Source organism: Ambystoma mexicanum, chromosome 9, assembly GCF_040938575.1.
Source record: "Ambystoma mexicanum isolate Mex_15411 chromosome 9, UKY_AmexF1_1, whole genome shotgun sequence".
NCBI classification, from domain to species: Eukaryota; Metazoa; Chordata; class Amphibia; order Caudata; family Ambystomatidae; genus Ambystoma; species Ambystoma mexicanum.
Genome location: NC_090931.1, coordinates 654,465,490 through 654,486,101, shown reverse-complemented (window position 1 = coordinate 654,486,101; position 20,612 = coordinate 654,465,490). Strand labels below are relative to the sequence as shown.

The 20,612-nt window shown below is 50.2% G+C and overlaps 1 protein-coding gene across 3 annotated transcripts in view; it reads right to left on the bottom strand.

Moving 5' to 3' along the window:
• SLC43A2 (solute carrier family 43 member 2) overlaps positions 1-20,612 on the bottom strand; it is a 179,212-nt gene that overhangs the window by 98,999 nt on the left and 59,601 nt on the right. For 2 of the 3 annotated variants that reach the window (XM_069615412.1, XM_069615414.1), the window contains exon 2: positions 16,662-16,867. In XM_069615412.1, the coding sequence (XP_069471513.1) occupies positions 16,662-16,821 (160 nt within the window). In that variant the 5' untranslated portion in view covers positions 16,822-16,867. Of the gene's footprint in view, positions 1-16,661; positions 16,870-20,612 lie in introns of all 3 variants that reach the window. The other variant, XM_069615413.1, reaches the window with a different exon arrangement.

Genomic DNA, 20,612 nt, shown 5'->3' with positions numbered 1-20,612 from the left:
GGCCTTAGGTGAAGGTGCCGGCTCCTTCCTCCCGGTTGCTCTGCAACCAATGGGAGGGGGGGCCGGCCAGGCCAGGCAACAACATGTACGGTGGCAACAGGAGCAGCCATGTGGGAGGAAACCCACAAAGAGGTAAAAGCTGCAGGTTGCCAAGGAAGTTAGCAAAGATTGTGAAAAAACAAAGAAAAAGGACACGCACTGTCCATCAGGAGAAAACCTCAACATGCATTTCTATAAGATGTTGCATTTAAAAGCATTTTCATTTTTTCCGGTAATAATTGCAGTGGCATCGTATGTTCATGGAATTAACTCCAGGCTTACCCCAGTTATGAGCATAGGCATTTTTTGTTCCCCAGTCTGACCTGCGGAATGTGTGCCTAACCTGGGTGTTGGTGGTACCTTAATGCACGCTCTGGGAGATGGCAGGGGGATATATTTCAATGGTGTGCACAGGTTGCTCAAGACTGAGGCAGGGTCCCTGTGCCTGTGTGCTTGGCTGCAATGACATGAGGAAACTGTTCAACGTCACTGTCGAGAGGAGTGAGGAACAGCACTAGTACACAAGCAAAATTATTTACAATCAGACTTCTGCAGAAACAAAAGCACATGGGGAAAGGGCAGTAGAAATTGTGGGATTAGCATTACCCTCCATTCTCTTCAGGATAGGAATAGAGGCGAATCAAGCCTACGGGCAGTAGTTTCGGGTTCCCTTCAGCATCAAGCAATTTGGGCTGGACTGCCGCTTTTGGGGTTGGACCAAGCCTTATTTGCGACCAAGCAGTTTGGGCTGGACTGCCCCTTTTGCGGTTGGACCAAGCCTTACTTGCATATGACCTTTCTCCTTTTCCTTTTCTAATGGCTTGGCAGGCAAAGAACAATGGTCTGGAGGGTTGTCCAGAGCAATGCCAGTGGTTAGGATTCATTCCAAACCTACCAGCCATCACCTCTTTTGTTTTGCGCAAGTCACTCCGAGTGGGATGGATATGCCCAGACATGCGTCCCGTGCCTGCTGGGCCTAGAGACCCAGGCTCCTCCTCACTGATGAGGCCCAACAAGGCCGAAACATGTTTGGGGATGCTTGTGGTCTCGTGCAGAAGGGATGTGTGACCAAGCAGTTTGGGCTGGACTGCCCCTTTTGGTGTTGGACCAAGCCTTATTTGCATATGGTCTTTCCCCTTTTGTAAAGGCATGGCAGGCTAAGAACGATGGTCCGGAGGGTTGCCCAGAGCAATGCCAGAGGTTAGGATTCGTTCCAAATCTTCCAGCCATCACCTCTTGTTTTGCGTAAGGACCCAAAGGACACCTATTATATAAATGGGTCGATGCCAAAGCACCAGTAGCCCAGGCAGGTCCGTCTCTCAGGTGGGGAACAGTGACCGGGGGCTGGGGTGTGTTATGCCTAATCCCTAATGGTAGCAAGACACGGGCGGGGGAGTTGGGGAGAGCACAAATAATTATTTGGTGTGTTGCTCTGCTAAGCCGATTCTTGCAAAAGCCGATAAGTTATGAGGCTCCCACGGAAACTGGTGCACAGCCAATAATGTCATAACGTGGGTGTATTACATGTATGTTTGTATGCATGCATGAATGCATGTATATTCAGTTTAACATAGCTATAGCTAAGCGCTATATAAATAACTCACTATCACTATCATTAACATAGCACTAATAGACCTTGGAAAAGGGCTCATGGTGCTCGTGGAACAAGATATATACGCAAGAGAGTCTGGACTGAAAAAGAAAACGCCACCTATAGCGAATAGGTCTTTTTTTTAATGTTTCCTAAATGTCACGTGATCATGACCTTTTTGAAATTGCAGGGAGTGTTTCCCAAAAATGGGCGGCTTGGACAGGATACGCTCTTCCACCTGCCCTCTACCTTATTAAAGTGTGGCACCTCTAGTAGGCTGTGCTGGGCCGGAACAAAGACATCTGAAGTTTTCATGGAAACAACAGCTACACGGGCCAGTCCCATTCTTCTTGCGCTGTTATGTACAACGTGCCTTTAATCGATGCAAGGCCTGGGGACACATGATCTCTTTCTTCCAGGTCCATTACCTGGCATGCAGCGGCACTCTGGGTAAGCTGCAGCCGCATTACCTCTCATTTGGAAAGTCGAGCCTAGGGGATATAGGTGATGGGGAAAGGGGGGCATGTGCCTGTCCAGCAAGCCCCTAATCCTCTAATTGTGGTCGCTCTATGTTTTTTTACTGCTTTTTGTTCACGACTCTCGGTGGGGTTAGATAGTAATCCTCCTTTAGCACTCTGCAAGCCTATTCTACACAGCAAGCATTTATTTAAGCATTTATTTACAGCGCACTTAACCCGTAGGTATCTAGGCGCTAGTTTCATTGCAGGTTATTTATAACACGCTCTTTTTTTTCTTCTTCAAGCACAGGTTCGGGATTCGAACCCGCGTTTGCTCAACGTGCTCTTGCTTCCAGGACCCACGCGTTGCCACAGAGCTATCCTCCCGTCCCATGTGGGGCAATCAGTAAAGCAGACATGGGGAAATGGGATGCAGGGTAGAGAGTCAACAAAGCAGAACAGCGGAGCAACAGAGTGGGGAGAAACAAACAGAAGGAACAGAAAAACGTGTTCGGGAGCACCATAGGTGACTAGGGTAGAGCGAATAACCCCTGCATTTGTCCATTTATACCCATAGCCAATAAGCCAAACATAGTTCATTCCTCTGTTTCCTTTTCTTTTCCCTTTAAGAAAATTAGCTGGAATGAGACAGAAGTTTTGTAAAATGGCAAACTTGGCCGCAGTTTTATTTTTCACAACAAAAGAATCACTGCACACATTTAGTGAAATTCAGTCTGTAAGTGTGGCACCTGCTCCGTTGTCCAATCCAACTGCTTCCCTCTATTCCTTTGCATAAAGTCCATAGTAGGCCCAACTCTCCCAGCCCTTTGTGCCTGAGCCTACCCTGCCCCTGCATGTGTCCGTGGGCGGGGAGAGCGCCGTTTCTTTTGGGGGAAGCCGAGCCCTTGTTGTTACCACCAGACGCCCCTGCCGTTAGGCTCCCAAGAGGCGCTGGTCCGAGAAGAGCGAAGACCCTTCCGGCTTCCTCCTGGCTCATTCAGAGTCTGTCTTTTGTGCTTGGTCACCCAACCACCGCCACGCCACCTGGTGGGTTACCGTCCACCGTGGCTCCCCCTCTTTCCTTATTCCTTTCATAGCTCCAGTAGCTTTGTACATATATTCCAATAGAAGAGCTCCATCCCCATTGCCGACAGATGCACTCCATCTTTTAAAAAATATTCCGGGGTTTTTAAGTTGATCAGGCAATGTCTGATGTGTTGGAAGCCTCTGCCCTTCTTCCTTGATCTTTCCACTGCTGTGTGGCTCTCGGCCCCTCTCCATTCCGGCCTGGGAATTACCTCCGACCATACGATCTCCGTCTCCCCCAGCTGTGCTGAGATCCCCTGCAATGAGAGCATCATGTCCCTCAACAAGACCCCCCTCCCTAAGTTGGTCAAATCGTCCCCCCCCCCCCAAATGGATCACCAGCACATCAGGCCTCTGCTGTTTACCCAGCAATTTCCGCAGTAGCCCCTGCAACTGTGCCCATTTCATCCCTGGCACCCCATGCCACCAAATCAGGAATTCGTTGGCTGTCAGCTTCTCCTGCTGCGGTGTCCAGCCAGCCCTGGCCCTTGAAATAAACTAGTGCCCCAACACCCAAACGGAGCATCTCTTCCTCCTCTGTGAAGCTGGTAATGAGAAGGAGATGAGATGGCAAGTTATATTATGTATTCTCTTGCCTGATGTACCTTTTAAAACATCCTGAAGACCATCTGCCCAACTTCTTGATGTCTTCCACCCCTAAACTCCCGGCCGCTGCGGAGGTGGCCGCCCCTATCCTGAAAGAATGGGTCCCGAACCGCTCCTCTGTTAACCCCATCTTTGCCAGTGCCAATTCCATCACCTTCTTGAACTGGAAGCGGCTCAAAGCGGACCCGTCCCCATGTAACAGCAGTGGCGCCCCAGGCTCCGAAGGCGGACGTTGCTGCAAGAAGCTGCCCAGGGCCGCCACTGGGCATACTAGGCTTGCTTGTATGGCATGTAGTGTCAATGCCACCCCTTGCCCCTTCTGGTCAGTATTTGACCTACGCACATAAATGATCACCTGGGTGCTACTTGACTGCACGTCCCTCAGTCGCAGGAAGCCATTCCCTTTGCCCCCTTTGTTTTCAGGCACCAGCTCACTTACCCTGAGAGCCCCAAAGAATGCAACTGTGAAGGCAGCTGTGAATAGCACTCTCTCCGTTTTGCTGCTGCATATTGTGTTTAGACATTTAATTAACCCATGCAGTTTAATTACGTCGATGGGCCGCCTATCATCAGGCTTTAGTACCGTTTGCTTGGCCCATCCTCTCATGGCCAATGTGATGTAGTGCTCCTTGGTGGGGTCCCTTTCACCCCGTAGTTTGGCATAATAAGCTATTGCATCTGAATGATATGACATCCAAGCTCTGGTTCTCCCCATCCTCCAGCACCAGCCCACAAAGGCCCGCACCAGTAACTCTCCTTGCCCCTCGGGCAGTACATCCCTTTGAAATGCTGTAAGCCGTTCCCAACAAGCCCTGTACCTTTTTGCTGTGCCTGGCACCAGAGCTGTGTCTATCCGAGAGCTCAGATCACCCCAATCATCCCCCACCAATGCTCCTTGAATGGGGCCATCACCTTCCTTGCTTCTGGGCAGCTGTCTCGGAACTTCTCCCACTGTAAACGAGACAGAGAATCAGCAGCCGTGTTTTTGATGTCGGGAATGTGCTGGGCCCTGACCTCGATGTTTAAAGCCAGCAGGCATTTAGTGAGTTCCCTGTGCAACTTCAACACCCTTAGATCGCTTGATGACCCCAGATTAATAATCTGAACCACTGCCAAATTGTCTGACCACAATGACACTTTTTTGTTCTCCAGGTGTTCCCCCCACAATTTAAATGCAACTACAATGGGGAATAGTTCCAACAGCGTGATGTCCTTTGGGATTCCCTTCATATGCCATTCTGTTGGCCATGCCATGCCGCACCACCTGACCCCCAGGATTGCCCCGAAACTGTGAGACCGTGAAGAATCAGTAAACAGTTTGAGCCTTTCGCTGCTGGCCCAGTCCTCCCTCCAGATTGAAACCCCATTTGACTCTTCCAAAAATGTTTCCCACATCCGGAGGTCTTCCTACACCTCTGATCCCAACCGGACATGTTGGGAGGCGTGTTGCAAACCCACCGTCTTCAGTTCTATACCTCTGGCAAACACCTTCCCTGCGAGTATTACTCTCCCAGTGAAATTAAGGTTACCCGCCAGCGACTGCAGCTCCCTCAAGGTTGCTTTGCTCTTCCCCTTCAACCCGTTTATGATGACCTTCAATTTCTGGAGCTTGACCTGAGAGAGCCTGCATTTGCCCTTGAATGAGTCGATTTCTATTCCCAGGAATGTCAATGTGGTGGCTGGACCTACTGTCTTCACAGCCGCCAGTGGACCCCCATGTGCAACATCAGCCCCTGAAAACCCTCCATGAGTGCCCTGCACTCCACGGTCCCTTCTTTCCCAATGAACAGAAAATCATCCAGATAATGCAAGATCCCACCTTCTTTCATCTTTTCCCTTACAGTAAATTCCAGGAAGGTACTGAACGCTCCAAAGTACGAGCATGAAATGGCACAGCCCATTGGCAGACATTTGTCATAAAAATATTTGTTGTCCACCTTGAACCACAACAAGTGATGGCTCTCTCTGTGAATTGGCAAAAGCCTGAAGGCTGACTCAATGTCTGACTTCCCCATTAGCGCACCCCTCCCTACCGCTTTCACCATGTGTATAGCGTCATCCAAGGAGGCATACTGAACCCTGCACAACTCTTCCGGTATCCCATCATTCACAGATTGTCCTTCTGGAAAGGAGAGGTGGTGGATCAGACGGTACTGCCCTTCCTCCTTTTTGGGCACCAGCCTCAGTGGTGACACCACTAAATTGTCCATGGGAAGGGAAGAGAAGGGGCCAGCCTCCCTAGCTTGAATTCTTTCTCTAATTTCCGTTCCACCACCTCCGGCCTATCTAGTGCTGACCATAAGTTGGTTGCCTCCCTAACCCCCAGGTCTCTTGCTCCAGGGATCTTAAAACCCCACCTGAACCCTTGCCACAACAACTTTGCATCCACCTTGTTGTGATATATATTAAGAAAAGGAGTCATGGCAAGGAGGTTAACTGGTGTGGGTAAATTTGTTTTAATCATACTCATGCCTCTCACAGGTTTGTCAAAATTGCTTTTCTCTTCGAATACCTCATTCTCTCTTTGACTTCTCTTTAGGTTTGCTGTTTTTATGCTTTGCTTCGTCTGAAGCGGAGCTGTGAGCCCCTGAGCTCCCGCCCCTTGGGTGCCTGAATTTACATGCTTTACCATAGGAGCACTCCCCTTCTGTAAACCTCCAGCAATCAGCTCGCTCCCCCCGATTGCCGCCCGACTGACCCAGGATTCGGGCCCACGAATGGACCCGCTGCCTCGCTGTGCATAACCCCCTCTGCCTCTCCAAACCTGAGACTTCTCCCCTTGCTGCTTGTCCCCAGGTTCCCTAGCGGGCATCACCTTATCAATGTAACCCCCCCAACATCCACTTCATCCCAGGACAAAGCAGGCACACTTGCATTTTCAACCTGAATCCCCGATTATAATCCAGCCACCCCTCATCCCCATACTTCAGGTATAGGTCATGTATATATTGCTCATAGGCCACCATTGATAATGCATCCTGCGGGTATTTCTCTAGCATCCCAGACATATAAATTCTAAATGCTCTGAGCCAATTGTGGATAGTGTGTTCCACCTTAGACCTCTCTTTTTCCTTTTTTTCTTTCTCCTTTTCTGACAGGTCTTTCAAGCCTTCCCCCAACGGTACAATCACTAATAACTCAAAGAGGTCCACAAATTCCTTCCGCCATAGCCTCTCCTTGGTGGCCCATTGGATGTGCCACACCAATAAATTGACTGCCGCTCTCACTGGTGCAAACCCTGGCATTGCTCTACCATACTGGGTTACCTGCCCCCAAGCTCCCCCAAGTTGGTTGGGATCCCTGGCGTAGGCTGTGCCTGATTCTGCCCCCCCTAAAATTGAGAGCCCCAGGCCCATGCCCCCACCAACCTTGATCATTCTGTATCCCAGCTGGACTGGATGCTTGGGACAGCTGACTGACACCCCCAAGTGGGCCTGTACTCGACAGACCGACAAAAACACCCCTGGCGGAATCACACCCCTTTGAGCTACCAGACCTCCCATAGGTGAAAAGGCATGATAACTTACACTCCCAGACCAACCTGAGCCCTGGGTCATCCCTTGCTGTGACGGCACCCCATTTCCATTTACTACATTTCCCAGCATACTGTCATTACCACATACATTTTGCACTTGCCCACTTTTCCCCCATGCCTTCATGCACTCCATGAACATACCTTTGACTATCTCAAGGGATGTGGGCCCCTCTGCAGCTCTCTCCACTGGTCTGGTTGCAGGAGTGCTGGGTGTGCCCCCACCGTTCCTTGGAGCCTCGGCAGGTGTTGGAGCCGGTAAGGCTGCATCCTCCTGCGCCCTCCCTTTCCCTCTAGGTTTCTTGGAGGCGTTGGACTGCTCCTTGTTCGCCTTGGCCTTAGCAGTCATAGTCCTCTTTCTCTTCTTTCCCTGGACCTCTTCCTCCTCATGTTCCTCCTCTTCTTCTTCCCGAACCTCGATTTCCACCAGTGCCCCTTCACTGCCACTATCCCGAAACATGAGCTGTGAGCCATTCACCTGCCTGGGCCCGGGAAGCTCCTGTCCTGCTTGGGCCACCATTGTGGTCATCCAGTCGGGCCCATGGGTTGCTGCAGCTAGTCTTGCCATCTCTAGAAAGGCCTCCAGCTCCATTTTTTAGTAAGCCTTTTGCTGGACTGCTGTTCTTGCTGCACCAAAGTTTATCGGCTCCTGCCGTAGTTTCCCTGCTGCCTGACCTCCTCCGCTGCTGAGGCGTGCGCTCTGCGCCTTCTTTTCCTCTCCTCCTTGTGCTGTTTTCCTTCCCCTCCTTTGTGCCCGATGCCTTGAATTAACACCGTGAATTTACCGCCTCTCCGAGCCAGAAAGGCAGAGGGGATCCGGGTCCGTCCCAGGGACCTGTTGCTCTGCAGTCAAATGCTCTACCACTGAGCAATATCCCCGACAAGTGCTGGTCCGGTGTATTTGTTGCAGCGGGCACTCCGCTCACTTGGAGTTTGTCCACGTGTGTGAGCCGCTGCCCAGCTGCCCCTCACGTTTTTTCACCCGGGCAGCCCGGTCTGTGTGTTCACAGCCCCTCCTTTCTCTTGCTCCGGCCGGCTCTCCAGATAAGGGCTGCGGCTTTTTCAGCCCCTCGCAGCTGCTTACATACTGGCTGGTACTCCTTATGTCCTCCGCCGTGCTCCGGACGCCTCTTCTTTCCTGGCGCTGCGTCGCTTGCGCTGGATTTACCTTCCTGGGCTCCTGCCCTGCCTTCTTCAGCTCCAGCTGTACGTTCGCCACCCGACTCGGCGACGCCGTTCCTCCATGCTCTCCTGGCTCACTGCGGCGCTGTGTCCCGCTTCGCTGCAGCAGCTTGACCTGCTCGGCCACTCCTCCGCCCGACCAGCTCCCGATCTCCTGCTCCAGACACGGGCTCCAGCCCCTCGTCGGCAGCCCTGGTAAGCGCGCTTTAACACGGCCACTTCCTGGTTTTGCGCTCCTGCTCCGCTGGTCCGACGCCGCTGCTTAAGAGCACGGTAGTCGTACCGAGACCTCTCTCCGGATCTCCTTCTCAGCTGGGCAAGACCTCTTCCTCGAGCGAAGTCCTGGTATCAAAACGAAATCCTTCTCTCCGAGTGGCGGGGCGGGCGTCCTACTGCAGGTGCTGGAAGCTTCCTGTAGTAGAATGGCCGCACGTTATAAAGGGACTTACCCCGCCAACTTCCTTTGTTTGCCCTTTGCAGGCTTTCGGTTGTTTTTGGCGCCGTTCAGCGCCTGTGCCCTCCCCTTACCCAGAGGGAGGGGAGAAGTGGTAGAGGAGGCCCCTGCAGGTGTTACCGGGCCGCCTCCTCCATTTTCTCCTTGTTTTTTCCTGTCGGCAGCTTCAGAACAAGCCACAGTGGGGGTCAAGGTGCAGAAACAAGGAAGCCACATAGAGAGTGGCCCTCCAAACCACCAACACCCCGCCCACCATTAAATGTTACTTATTTATAACACAGAAATGCCTGTTTTCTTGCTATGACTCTGAAATATTAATTAAGGGAAATGCATTTAAAAAGCTCAAGTGAGGACTACATTAGCAATGACAAAGAATGCTCTTTACAAGAGGAAATGTGGAGGCTATGCAGAGTTGGCGAGCAGGAGGTAGATGGGAAAGAGGCGATTAGGTGAAGCAGGGTTTGGAAGTAGAGAGAGAAGACAGAGGGCAGCGGTTGAAACAAGGGCAAAGAAGGTTGTAAGGAGAACTGGGTGGGCAGTGGGAGCTGGGTGGAAAGGTCAGGGGAACCATAAAGACAGTAGGAAAAGTGTGGGCAGAGGGAGCAGAAAGTGAGGTGCAGGGAACCGGGCAGACAAGTAGAGTAGGCGGGACCAGAGCAGGCAGGAAAGAGCAAGAAAAGGAGTTACAGGAAAAGTATGGGATTGAGATATAGCCAATGCAGGAGCAGGCAGGACAGAGGGCGGGAGAAGGATTGCCATGTGTGCGGGGCATCAGTGAGCTTAACATGGCGAGCAAGCAGCCCTTCAGGTAAACACTGTACCAGCCACTTTAACTCACAAAAATAAGTAAACGCCCCAAAAAACAGAGAGCAAAAATACTCTTCACAAAAGATACGAATCAACTGATATTTGAGTAGACGGCCCCCATGCCCCCCCCCCAGCAGTGATCCACGGATATGTTCGGATCAGTGGTACCAGCAGGGCAGTGCCACAGCAAGCTTTGCTATCACTACTGCCTGATATGAAGAGGAACTGTAAGGTTAAAAAAATGTCATCTTTTAATTTGCACGTAGCCAGGATACAAAGATGAGGCGGAGGAGGAATAGAAACTGCAGGAACCAGTGACCCGAGCCTGGGAAGCAGAACCGGGGCAGCAAGGCAGAGACAGAAGGAGGGGCTGGCGACAGACGGCGGGCGCAGGACTCCTGGGGCCCACGGGCCCATAAGGGAACCTCTGGTTCTAGTCTGACACAGAGCAAGCCAATAGATGGACATTGCCTGGGCTCATTTGCACAGGGGATATGTCCTCCCTGTGACATACACTGGTGACATCGAAGACGGACTCCAGAGATACATTTCTTTTCTTTGAATTATTGTTTAGGGCAGGTCCCCAAAGTGTCTCAGGGAGCCTTATGTGGGGCAAAGTTGGAAAAGGTGGTTGCCCAGTGACTCCCAGAGTTCGGAAAGAAAATGTCGGGGATTTTAATCCAATCTTTGGGCGCCACGATCAGAGAACAATTTCTTAATGCCACACCCATTTCTTCTGAGTAGAATCCACGTGAAAATGTTGCACATCTTCTGTACAGTATTTGAAAGTGTATGGAAATTGTGTAGCCTAAAAAAAAGGCGAACACAAAACCATTACAAATCAAAATATGAATCTTAAGTGTCTTAATGACAAACCCTAGATTTTCGTTTTACACTGCCCCCCCCAACTGCCTCTTAAAATACTTAATCCAACGACCTTGAATCTAATAAATCTATACATACATGTTAAAAAAAGATAAATATTTCCACACATCTGAATCCCATATCCTACAGTTGCTCTTGGTGCCAAATTCGAATGGTAATTAAAATTGGATGCATGACAGAAAAATGTACATTTTAATTCCATGGCTTCTATTTGTGTAGAATAATTATTTGACAAAATGTAAATGCGGTTTTCATTCCATCTCTGTGCCAATTAAGGACCAAGCACACAGGAAAATGTTGTGTAATTTTGAGAGCACACTTACCGGTGCCATTTACACACTGCAGTACACTGCATATGTGTTGGTACTTTTGCCATTATATGAGAACTGGGGAGATATAACATGTGTACTGGGTCACACCGCCCTCAATTTTGTATAAAATATAATCACCCTATAGTTCTTATGGTGAGTCAACCTCTAAAGTTTACAGATATAGGGGGAGGAGTGCGTAAGAATTTGGACGGAGCTAAAAACACATTCCTGACATCACTCCAGCCCATGCAGGCCAAGTAAACAACCCCGGTGAACCCAACAGAAAAGTGACCTCAGGTCACCTCCGCTGAGCCGGAGCCCCTTGACAGCCCTGACAAGCTGCTGGGGGGCAGGAATCAATGGGCCCCACTTCACAGCATCTGTGGGACCCCTCATGAATACCCAGGGTCCCCTTTTTTGGAATCTCGTGGGATGCAGGCAACCAGTCACAGCTAAGCAGCCCGCTCCATACTATCTGCTCCTCATAGCAGCCCTGCGCACCCCTCCATAGGGTCCCCAGTATGGATCCCGTAGGCTCTCGGAGAAGCCCGATGCACCCCATTATAGCGCCATCAGACAGCAGCCCAAACTGTGCCTTAACTACAGCTAAGCTCTCACGCCCACTCCCCCCTCACAGTGGCTTTTTGAGCCAACCAGACACTAGTCATTTTGAACCCCCAAGACCGCCACCATCTCAGGAGACAATGGGAATCCCTTATGCAAAAGTCACTCACAGCCCCTCCTCCCAAGAACACCCAGGCATCCTCACCCATGCCCCTGGACCCTCTTAGTAAACTGCACATAACTCTGGGACAAGCCATGGCCCCTGCACACAGGAATATCGAGGAAGCCACACAGAATCACTGGACAGGCTGCGGGGCCCCACCGCAGGAAATCTGAGGAAACCGTGGCCAATGCTAGCCTAGGCCGCTGGTGCCACACTCAGGAGCATCTGTGCAAACTAGACTCCCAGGACACTGGTTTGCAGTCTGGGATTCTGGAGTTCCGGACCTGCCCAAAAGGTGCTTTGGTGAGGGATGGACTGGTAACCAAATGTATGCCTGGAAATGTTTTTCAAAGTGTCTCCATGTTAAGTCATGTGATCAAGCCCACCCCCTTTACGTAGGGGTTGGGAGGATGGGGGATTCTCCCACAAGAAAGCAGATTTGTCCCTATAGGGATTAAAAAAGTATTTCAACAAAACAAAACACAGACATATAACGTGTTAATAGTGAGGACCAATACACTAGAAGCATTCAAACAAATTTCAAAGGCACGCGGGGGGGGGGGGCGAGATAAGGGGGTCGGGTGAATGGGGGAAAGGTTAAGAGGAGCAGAAAGCAGAGTCCCCAGACAAAAGGGACCCAGGGAGCAGAGGCCCAGCGGGAAATCTCCAGAGGTCGCTGGAGGCCAGCCTGGCACTGGCTTCGGTGCTTTCTCCAGTGTTGATGTACTTTCAATAGTTCGATCCTGTACTGTGTAGATGTGGCCCCGGTTCTCTGTCTGGGTAGAAATCGTGCGCGCATCTTTTTCAGAGTTTTGGGCATGCTTTGGTTCAGGAGACTGCTCTGGGATTGGCTGTCCGAGGGCATTCCCATCGTTGTAGATATTAGTGTTGAGCCGCGTGCCTACTGGGGAGAGTCCACCAGAGCCGCCTAAAGCGACGTGTGAGCTCATTAGGAGTATGTGTGATACCACCGCACATGTTTGGGGCGGTCTATGAGTGGGGCAATCGTATCGGCCAAAAAAACTCACGTTGAAAGTGGTGGCGATGCTAAAAACCTGCTATGATAAGTGTTGCCTGTGGTTTTAAATGCCACCAAATTCTGGGGTTGCTGGGGTAGGAAGTATGTAGCATGTACTGCGCGACCCTGTGTGCTCCATGCACTGAAAACTAAATGCTACCCATGATGAAGAGGTGTTTTAGCAAACACACTAGATTGTACGTCGTCATCACCCTCACGTTGTGGCCCTGGTTTCATCTGGGTGGTTGCGTTTGGTACAGGCTTTGATTGTCTCGCTTGATTTGTTTTACTGAACTAAATGGCTTATTTGAATTCGGCTTTTAAATGTCCTGCGTCCTATTGTTCCTGCTCTGAGTGTTGCGTTCTAATGGACAGAGGGCAATTGTGTCACTTCTCTTAAGTTTCCCCACCGCCCCCAGAAAGATTAGCAGTCGAGTCCAGCATCTGTTATCCCCCCCCCCCCCCCCCCCGCTCTCCTCGGGCCTGTTGCCCGTACTCCTCTTTCCTCCCTACCATCCACCCGCCCCCCCTCCAGCCCGCCCACTCCCTTCTTTTCTATCTCACCATCCACCCCTCCTGTACCCTCAACACAATATGAAGTGCAGGAAAGTGAAAAAACTCAAGACAGCAAAGAAACGACGCGCAGTGCGATACGAGATACACGTAACAATTGTGAACATTGGGTTGCCACTGCCAGGTTGCTATTTCAAGGTGTCTTGTCTCTCCTGGCATCATGTTGAGAAATACTTTTCTTCTCCGTTTCCGGTATTTCCTAAATGATAAGTTAAAATCCCCGTTTTTGATACCTTGTATTGGATAACTTGGATACAAACCCTTTAATTTAGAGGCAGTTCTTTCACCAGGTAGCAAAAAACAGTGTTTGCTCATGCCCCCTCCCCCAACGAGATTTTCTTCACCAACTCCCTGCCCCCCACCCGTTCTCCGGTTTCCTTTGTGCAGTTCGCCCCCTCCCCCTGCAGAGGGCCGCCTTATCAGCCTGGAAGAGGTTACAGGAAACAGATGTGGGTGAAAGGTTGTTGCAAGAGGCAGAACAACAAGACACAGGCAGCAAAGACCGAGTCAGCAGAGACAGCAGAGACTGATGAGTCAGGCCGGGAGACTTGCAGAGTGAGACTCCTGCACAGCAGCTGCGCCTTGCTGAGCCAAGCTGTGCTGGGCAAGCTAGGCCTGTCCTACTTCGACCCTGATGTTCTAGGCACGGTTGTGCCAGGCTATCATGTGTTCTGCTAAATTGAGCTTTAACTGAACTAAAGCTAAAAAGGTTTTCGGCTGTGTTGGACCGTGCTGTGCCTGGAAAGGGGTATGAATTATACTGGGTCGACCTGTGTCATGATTGCTACAGCTTTGCAGGCGTGTGATATGTTAACTGATATGTGCTATACCAGTTTCATGCCCAACATGCGCTTTACCAGGCCAGACTCTGCTGTGCTCCTGCTTAAGGGAGCTCAGTTAAAACGAGTAACAAGCACATGCCTTTTGTGTGAGGCAGGATATTTGGATTTTTCTGCTGGGCAAATTTTGGTTATGTTCAGTGTGGGTTCAAACTCAAGTGAAAGGTACAATCCAGCCGTTATTTTGAACCAATCATGCTCATTTTAACTATGAATGGTTTCAATATGTGCGCCAAACCCAATAAACCGCCCAAGTGGAGTCGGTCAGTATCTGGCTAACCCTGAGGCTAGGCCCAATGAAGCAAATTGAGTTTACTGGGCACTCTCGCAGACGTGCACTTCACAACTCCTGGTAAGTACAATCCAATCAGGTCACTCTCTGGGGCCAGTGCCCCAAAGATGTATACGAGCTGATGGTCAATGGCCTGCCCGCCGACCAGCAAATAACGATTTTAGCCAGAGCTTCGCTGATGGCCACCTTTGTGCTGTGTCTCCAGCTAAGCCTGTGTTTATATCTGCAACTGCCAGGCTATTATGCAATTCTATGCAAAAAGGAAGCGGTTAATATTTCTGGCATGTTATCAATCTCAAGTACCTTTGCCTGCTTGGCCTGCCCACCCTTTATTCCGGACTCTCTCTTGTCTGCATGGACTGAGCGAAGTACGCCACAGGCCCCGCCCTATTAGTTGTGCAACCCCAGCTTGTTATTAGACCTGGCGCTGCAGTCCACTTTCTGTGCCCAGTCAGCACTTTTAAGTAAGTGTTTTATGATCTTCCTGCTCAAGGTTCCAGGAGTCTGGACCTTGGGTCACCAGGTCTCTCCCTCCACTGATTGAGCACCGTCCAGGAGTATGGAAGGCAAGAGGGCTCAAACCTTGGCACTGCCCGCCAGTTCAGTGCCCGCAAAGGTTCTCCCCCAAAGTACTCATAGCCCGAGGTAGTCGCAATGCAAGCTGCAGGATGCACTCTACAGTTAAACACTGAGTGCAACACTGACAGTCCACTTGAATGACCAATCAACAGGCAGTGAGTAGGTGGAAAAACTGCCAGCGCTGTAGGGTGCGGCCCGTTGCAAGAGCCATAAAGGCAGGTACGCAAGAAAAAGAGGACTTCAAAGAGGCTGCTAATCAGGGAATGTCCCAGCTCAGCCAATCGATGGAAGGGGTTCTCACGTGCACCGTCCACAAAGTGCCAAGAGGCACTGTTCATCAGAAAGATCGTGAACTTCGAGCCGAGCCACCAGCGGAAGCACAAATGTCCTGTGACCAAGGTGCACCTTGGCCAGAGCACTCCTTGAAGAGCTGCGCATAGGCGTGCTGGATTAAGGGTGGCAAGCCCCACTGTAGGTATTCTAATGGGCCAGGGAGGGGGTCTTGAAATAATGCTTCTCCCTATGATCCTGGAGGGGGTGTCAAATGTTTGTCTTGTCCCTGCTGTCCTCTAATCCACCAAGAGGAAAGTTTCCCTCTCCACCAGAGCTGGGGTGCAATCATGGAAGAGGCAGAAATTACTAGTTCTTCAACTTTTCATGACAAATGTGGGGAGAAGATAAGATGCCAGACTGCTAGACAAGGGATGCTTCGATAAGCTTTGTACATGTAGGGGAAACTGCATGAAGGATGTGTACAAATGTGTGGTAAGCAGAAGAAACCTGTGGAGCTAAGAAAACATGCATACAATTGGATGAGAAGCTTCGCAAATCCCTATGAGTTGTCTGAAAAAACAGCCGGATCATAAACTGTCAATACCCTCTTGTAACCATTATGGACATGACTAGTTTGTTAGATCGGAGGTCCTCCCCTAGTAGGAATTCATACAGGCAGCATTGTATGTAAAGGGCGAGATCAAAAATTGCTCTTAACAGGAGGATTGAGAGAGAAGCTATTCTGGGCTCTCCTCTGACCGCGTCATACATCAGTACTCAAGGGATTGAGCGCTTGAGATCACTTTTGGATACCAAAGAAAATATCTGATTCTTCCCAGGAAATCTAATTTAAGGGAGTTGACAGGTCTCCCTCAGAACATCCCGTTAAACCTTGTGCTGGAAGCACTGTGAAACAGGGCCCTTTAAGACCCTCAGTCAGTCGGAATCCTAAGACCTTGACATCTGCTCCCGGTCAAAGACACTTGCACCCACACTACTGTACCAGCGTCTACTCTTTTGAGACACTGTGGGGTGCCAGTGGAGATCTGCTCCAACATCTGAATACATGTAATGCATCAGACACACTGTACTGACCTTCTTTTTAACACACAATGAAAATATGCAGTAAGGGCTTATATAATAAGAAATGCTCCAAATTCAACCAACACCAGCCACCCCTATGGCACTGACTGAGCCAGTGTCCTTGGCCACTCACGACCACACACCTAAGCAGTACAACCTCACCCCATAGGGGGGTAACTTTGGGTGTCGCTGCCCATGCCAGCGAGCTTTGGACTCCATTTCAGGGAAGCAACCACAGGTATGCTGTGTTTGAGGAACTGCTTAAGCCAGGTAGGATGAATGGGCCCGACAGTGGCCAGGTCTGATTGGTGAACACCCTGGCTTACCTGGATAGTGGCACAGGTAGGAATAGAAGCCCTCCGACTTAAGCATGATGAGCAGGGACCCCCAGCCGAGAAGCACAGCTGAAAAGAGGAGATTTTCAATTACGGCAGTAGAGGCCATCCACCATCGCCGCTGGTGGGCTGTTGCTAGTGAGGGAGCCATGGTGGAGATGTGGGGCAGGGGGAGAGTCTTTCTTCACAGCGTAGATCTGAAAAATGCAAGAAAACACAGATCAGGCAAGACGAAGAGCTCTCCTGTCCATCTGCAACAGATTACACGGACGACGTATATTATACAACCACTGAGTGCCCTACAGCGGGTCATGCTGCTGCAGGTCATGCCACCATGGATAATAATATCCCATACCGTTCCATGAAAGATAATGCTCCCCCACAGCATGCCACCACACCTCATGCTGCCACATGTTATGTTTCTTATGCACAGGTGCACATCGCTCTGCCACATACAGCGCCACCAGAATGAACCGCTGCCGATTACACTCGCTCACATGTCCCACCACAGACTGCACAAACACCGATCATACTGCGGAACATCTGTGATCCCACCACTGTAGATCTCGCTACCATACACCAGTGACTAAAATGCTACAGCAACATCCACCGTACAAAGAAGATGTCACCCACCCCATGTAACGGTGCTAATGATAACACTGCAAACGATCACAACACAGCAGATCGTACTGCTGCAAATCGCACTACCATAGATCACGTGGCACGAGAGAGCACACTGCCACAGTTTATATTGTGCCAATTGTGCACACGGGACACTGTCTATGTGGCACATAATGCATCCACTGGTCAAGATCCCACAGAATAAGGCCCCACTGTACAGTGAGCCTCCGCAGCCAACCCATGCGTAGGCCATATTGTCACGCGGGGCAAAATCCGAGATAAATGCTTTTCCATGAGTTAGCCAAGCAGCGCCTGCACCAAGAGCTCCAACACGTCCTACAAGTGGAGGAGGTGGTCGGGTCCTGCACAGGAGGAGTTCAAGTCTCTTGCAGGGGGGAAACCACAGGCATATCCCCTACATTAATTTTTAACACATCCCGCAGGAAGAGAGCACCTACAGGTTGGGAGCATGAATAAGCTCCTCCGGCAGAGGAGGTGGGGGGGGGGGGGTGGGGCGGGAAGCGCCTCCAAAAGGGGACTAGCATCTCACATAGCTGAAAAGCATGGGCAAGCCCTCCGGGCCCACACAGAGACTTTCCGCGAATCCTTACATTCAGAGTAAATGATTCTAGTTTTGGGGGAGGGGAGAAGCAGGTGACTGCTAACCAAACCATGACTTTTAAAAGGACCCGTGAGGGAGGAGGGGTGGCCGGTGCCCAGAGCGCTCTCAATTGTACATACAGGTCAGTTGTGGGGCAACCAACACGGTCACTCACACCCTTGACGGCAGGAGCACGCCCCTCCCCCAGTTTGACCTCACCACCATCTACATTCAAGGACACGAGTCTCTGCTGCACAGAACACACCTGTCCTCTGTCTTGCTGAGGGTGGATATTTTGTGTGGGGGAGGGAGGAGATGCACACCATGGCAACTCAAAGAAAGAATGCACAATGAAACAGTTGCTGTTGTGAGGGGTGGGAAAGCAGGGGAATGCGGTTAAGCTTTAAAGGAGTGTGGTTGTGGCCACTGCAGAGGTTTGGGTTTGGAGGGCAATAAGTACAACATACATTGTTGTACACTATAGTGGGTACAAGGAGGGGGGAACCAGGACCAGCTACCATAGAGGGGAGGGGACAGTGGGTTACTTGTTTTGACTGCTCGTGTAACTGACAGGTCCATTAGCAGCACTCTCTACGCTCTTTGAAGGTATTGGGAGTGAGTGCTTCTATTTCTCCCTCGCTGCAGTTCTGATACGCTGCAGTTCTGATCCGAGCCATCCTATAAGAAGTACCGCTAGCTTTGGCTGCCATAGAGGGCTGGTGAAAACGGGTTACATTTGACTGCTCGAGTTCTCCTGACCAGGGCACTAGGTTACACTAATCAACCCTGCTCCAGCGCTCCTTCAAAATGTTGGCAACCATCTTCTCCAATTTTGGGGAAAATGAAATCAGATATAACAATGCCACTGATGTGTCAGTCATGGGTCTTTTAATACCTACACATGATCTTCCACATAGCAGATGATGAGATCTATGTGATATGCTCACGAGCGCACTTTGTAACCGCTCCCCATCTTTTCCGTCCCACCACTACCTACTCTCGATGCTACTCTGCGGTTGTATAGTGTGAATCACCACTATAGTAGTTTCAAAGAGCCGAATCCCTGCCTGAGGCGAATTTTTCCTCCACCGAGGGTCATACCTCCACCACCACAACCCTGTGGCCCACACTTGCCCTATGAGTTTCTCCTGGCTCAACCCTCCTCTGCATACCTTCGCCCCCCAGCCTCCTCTACCACACTGCTCTCGACGCGTTTTCTTTCCATGTACCCATGGGAGGAAGAAAGGACAAAGTGGCACAATGAGCAGCATGGATATTGCCCCCCCCCAAACTCCCTGGAGTAAAAATATTCTTTCTGCCCCCAATAAGCAAGAACTGCTTTTATGTTCTATTAAATTGTTATATATTCTATTAAAAACAGCCCCCAACAGCCTCGCTACACAGCCCCACAGTTAGAAGAGAACTGATCTATGTATGCCACGACTGCTCCTCTAACTACACATGAAATACTCTTTTTAATTTAGTAATGGATCGAGCATTCCGAATGAAGGGCCTCAACGCACAATGGGAATTCGTTGTTGCCTGCTTGAATGCTTTTTTTTGTATTCAATTATTTAAGACACCACAGACACGGGCAAGTGTACTGTTTTTTCAAATCCTAAATGACTAGCTTTATTCTCGGAACTACCGTGTGGCCGAGGAGGTCCAAAACTGTTAAAGAACCCAAATCATAAGTCCCGGAGTGCAAGGAGGTAAACACCAAAGCCTGGTAGGGGGACATCTCTGGTGCTACTTCCAAAGTGGATGCGGCAACCCATTCGGCCAAAAAAGCTTGCGAATGCCCTCGAAGGCAACACAGCTATCGTGTAGCCAATCTCATCTTTTCCTGTGTAGACCTTCCCTGGTCTAAAAGGATGACTTTAGAGACCATCCTGGGGTCATCTGATGATCATCGAACTACACTAGAAGTCATTCCCACATCATCAGACGTCATCACGCTGTTAAAGTCATCAGCAAATATCTCAGAATGGTGGGTGATGATTTGGGGATGAGCTTAGGATGACTTAATGAATATGCTAACATCATCCCCATTTTAGAAAACTCTTTGTTCCTGATGCTTTTAGGATGACCTACTGATCACTTCAAGAGATTGCACGTTTGTCCCTGATGATTTGTGGATGATTCTGGGATGACCTGCCGATTACTTCAAGAGCATTGCCATGAAACAGGTTTGTTCTCGATGATTTTTGGATGACTTACTGATTACTTCAGAACAGTAAGTTTGTAGGATGATATGCAGACCAATACAGATTGTCATTCTGCTTTTGCTTAGTTGCACCTATGCTGAATGATGCCCCACCATGGCAAGGGTAAAGCTTCAGACTATGTTGGGCCAAAGTGGAATCCAAAGGCCTAAACATAACATACCCCGTGAGAATCCTTTGCCATCCCAGTCAAAAGCAGGCACCCATCACCCTCACAAGCCCCAGTGTGGCATGGATAAAGCCCGAGACTATGTAGGGCCAAAGTGGAAGAAAGAAGCCTAAACATAGCATGCACCCACTGGGTGAGAATCCTTTGCCATCCCAGTCAAAAGCAGGAACCCAGCACCCTCACAATCAATACATTTCCATGCTGACTTGTTAGGTACAAATTGGTGTAGTCCCACTGTGTGAGACTACACAACACTTATCTGCTTGGTATTAGGTAAGCCCACCTTTTGGTATAGGTCTGAACTACACAGGTTGGCAGTGTGACTG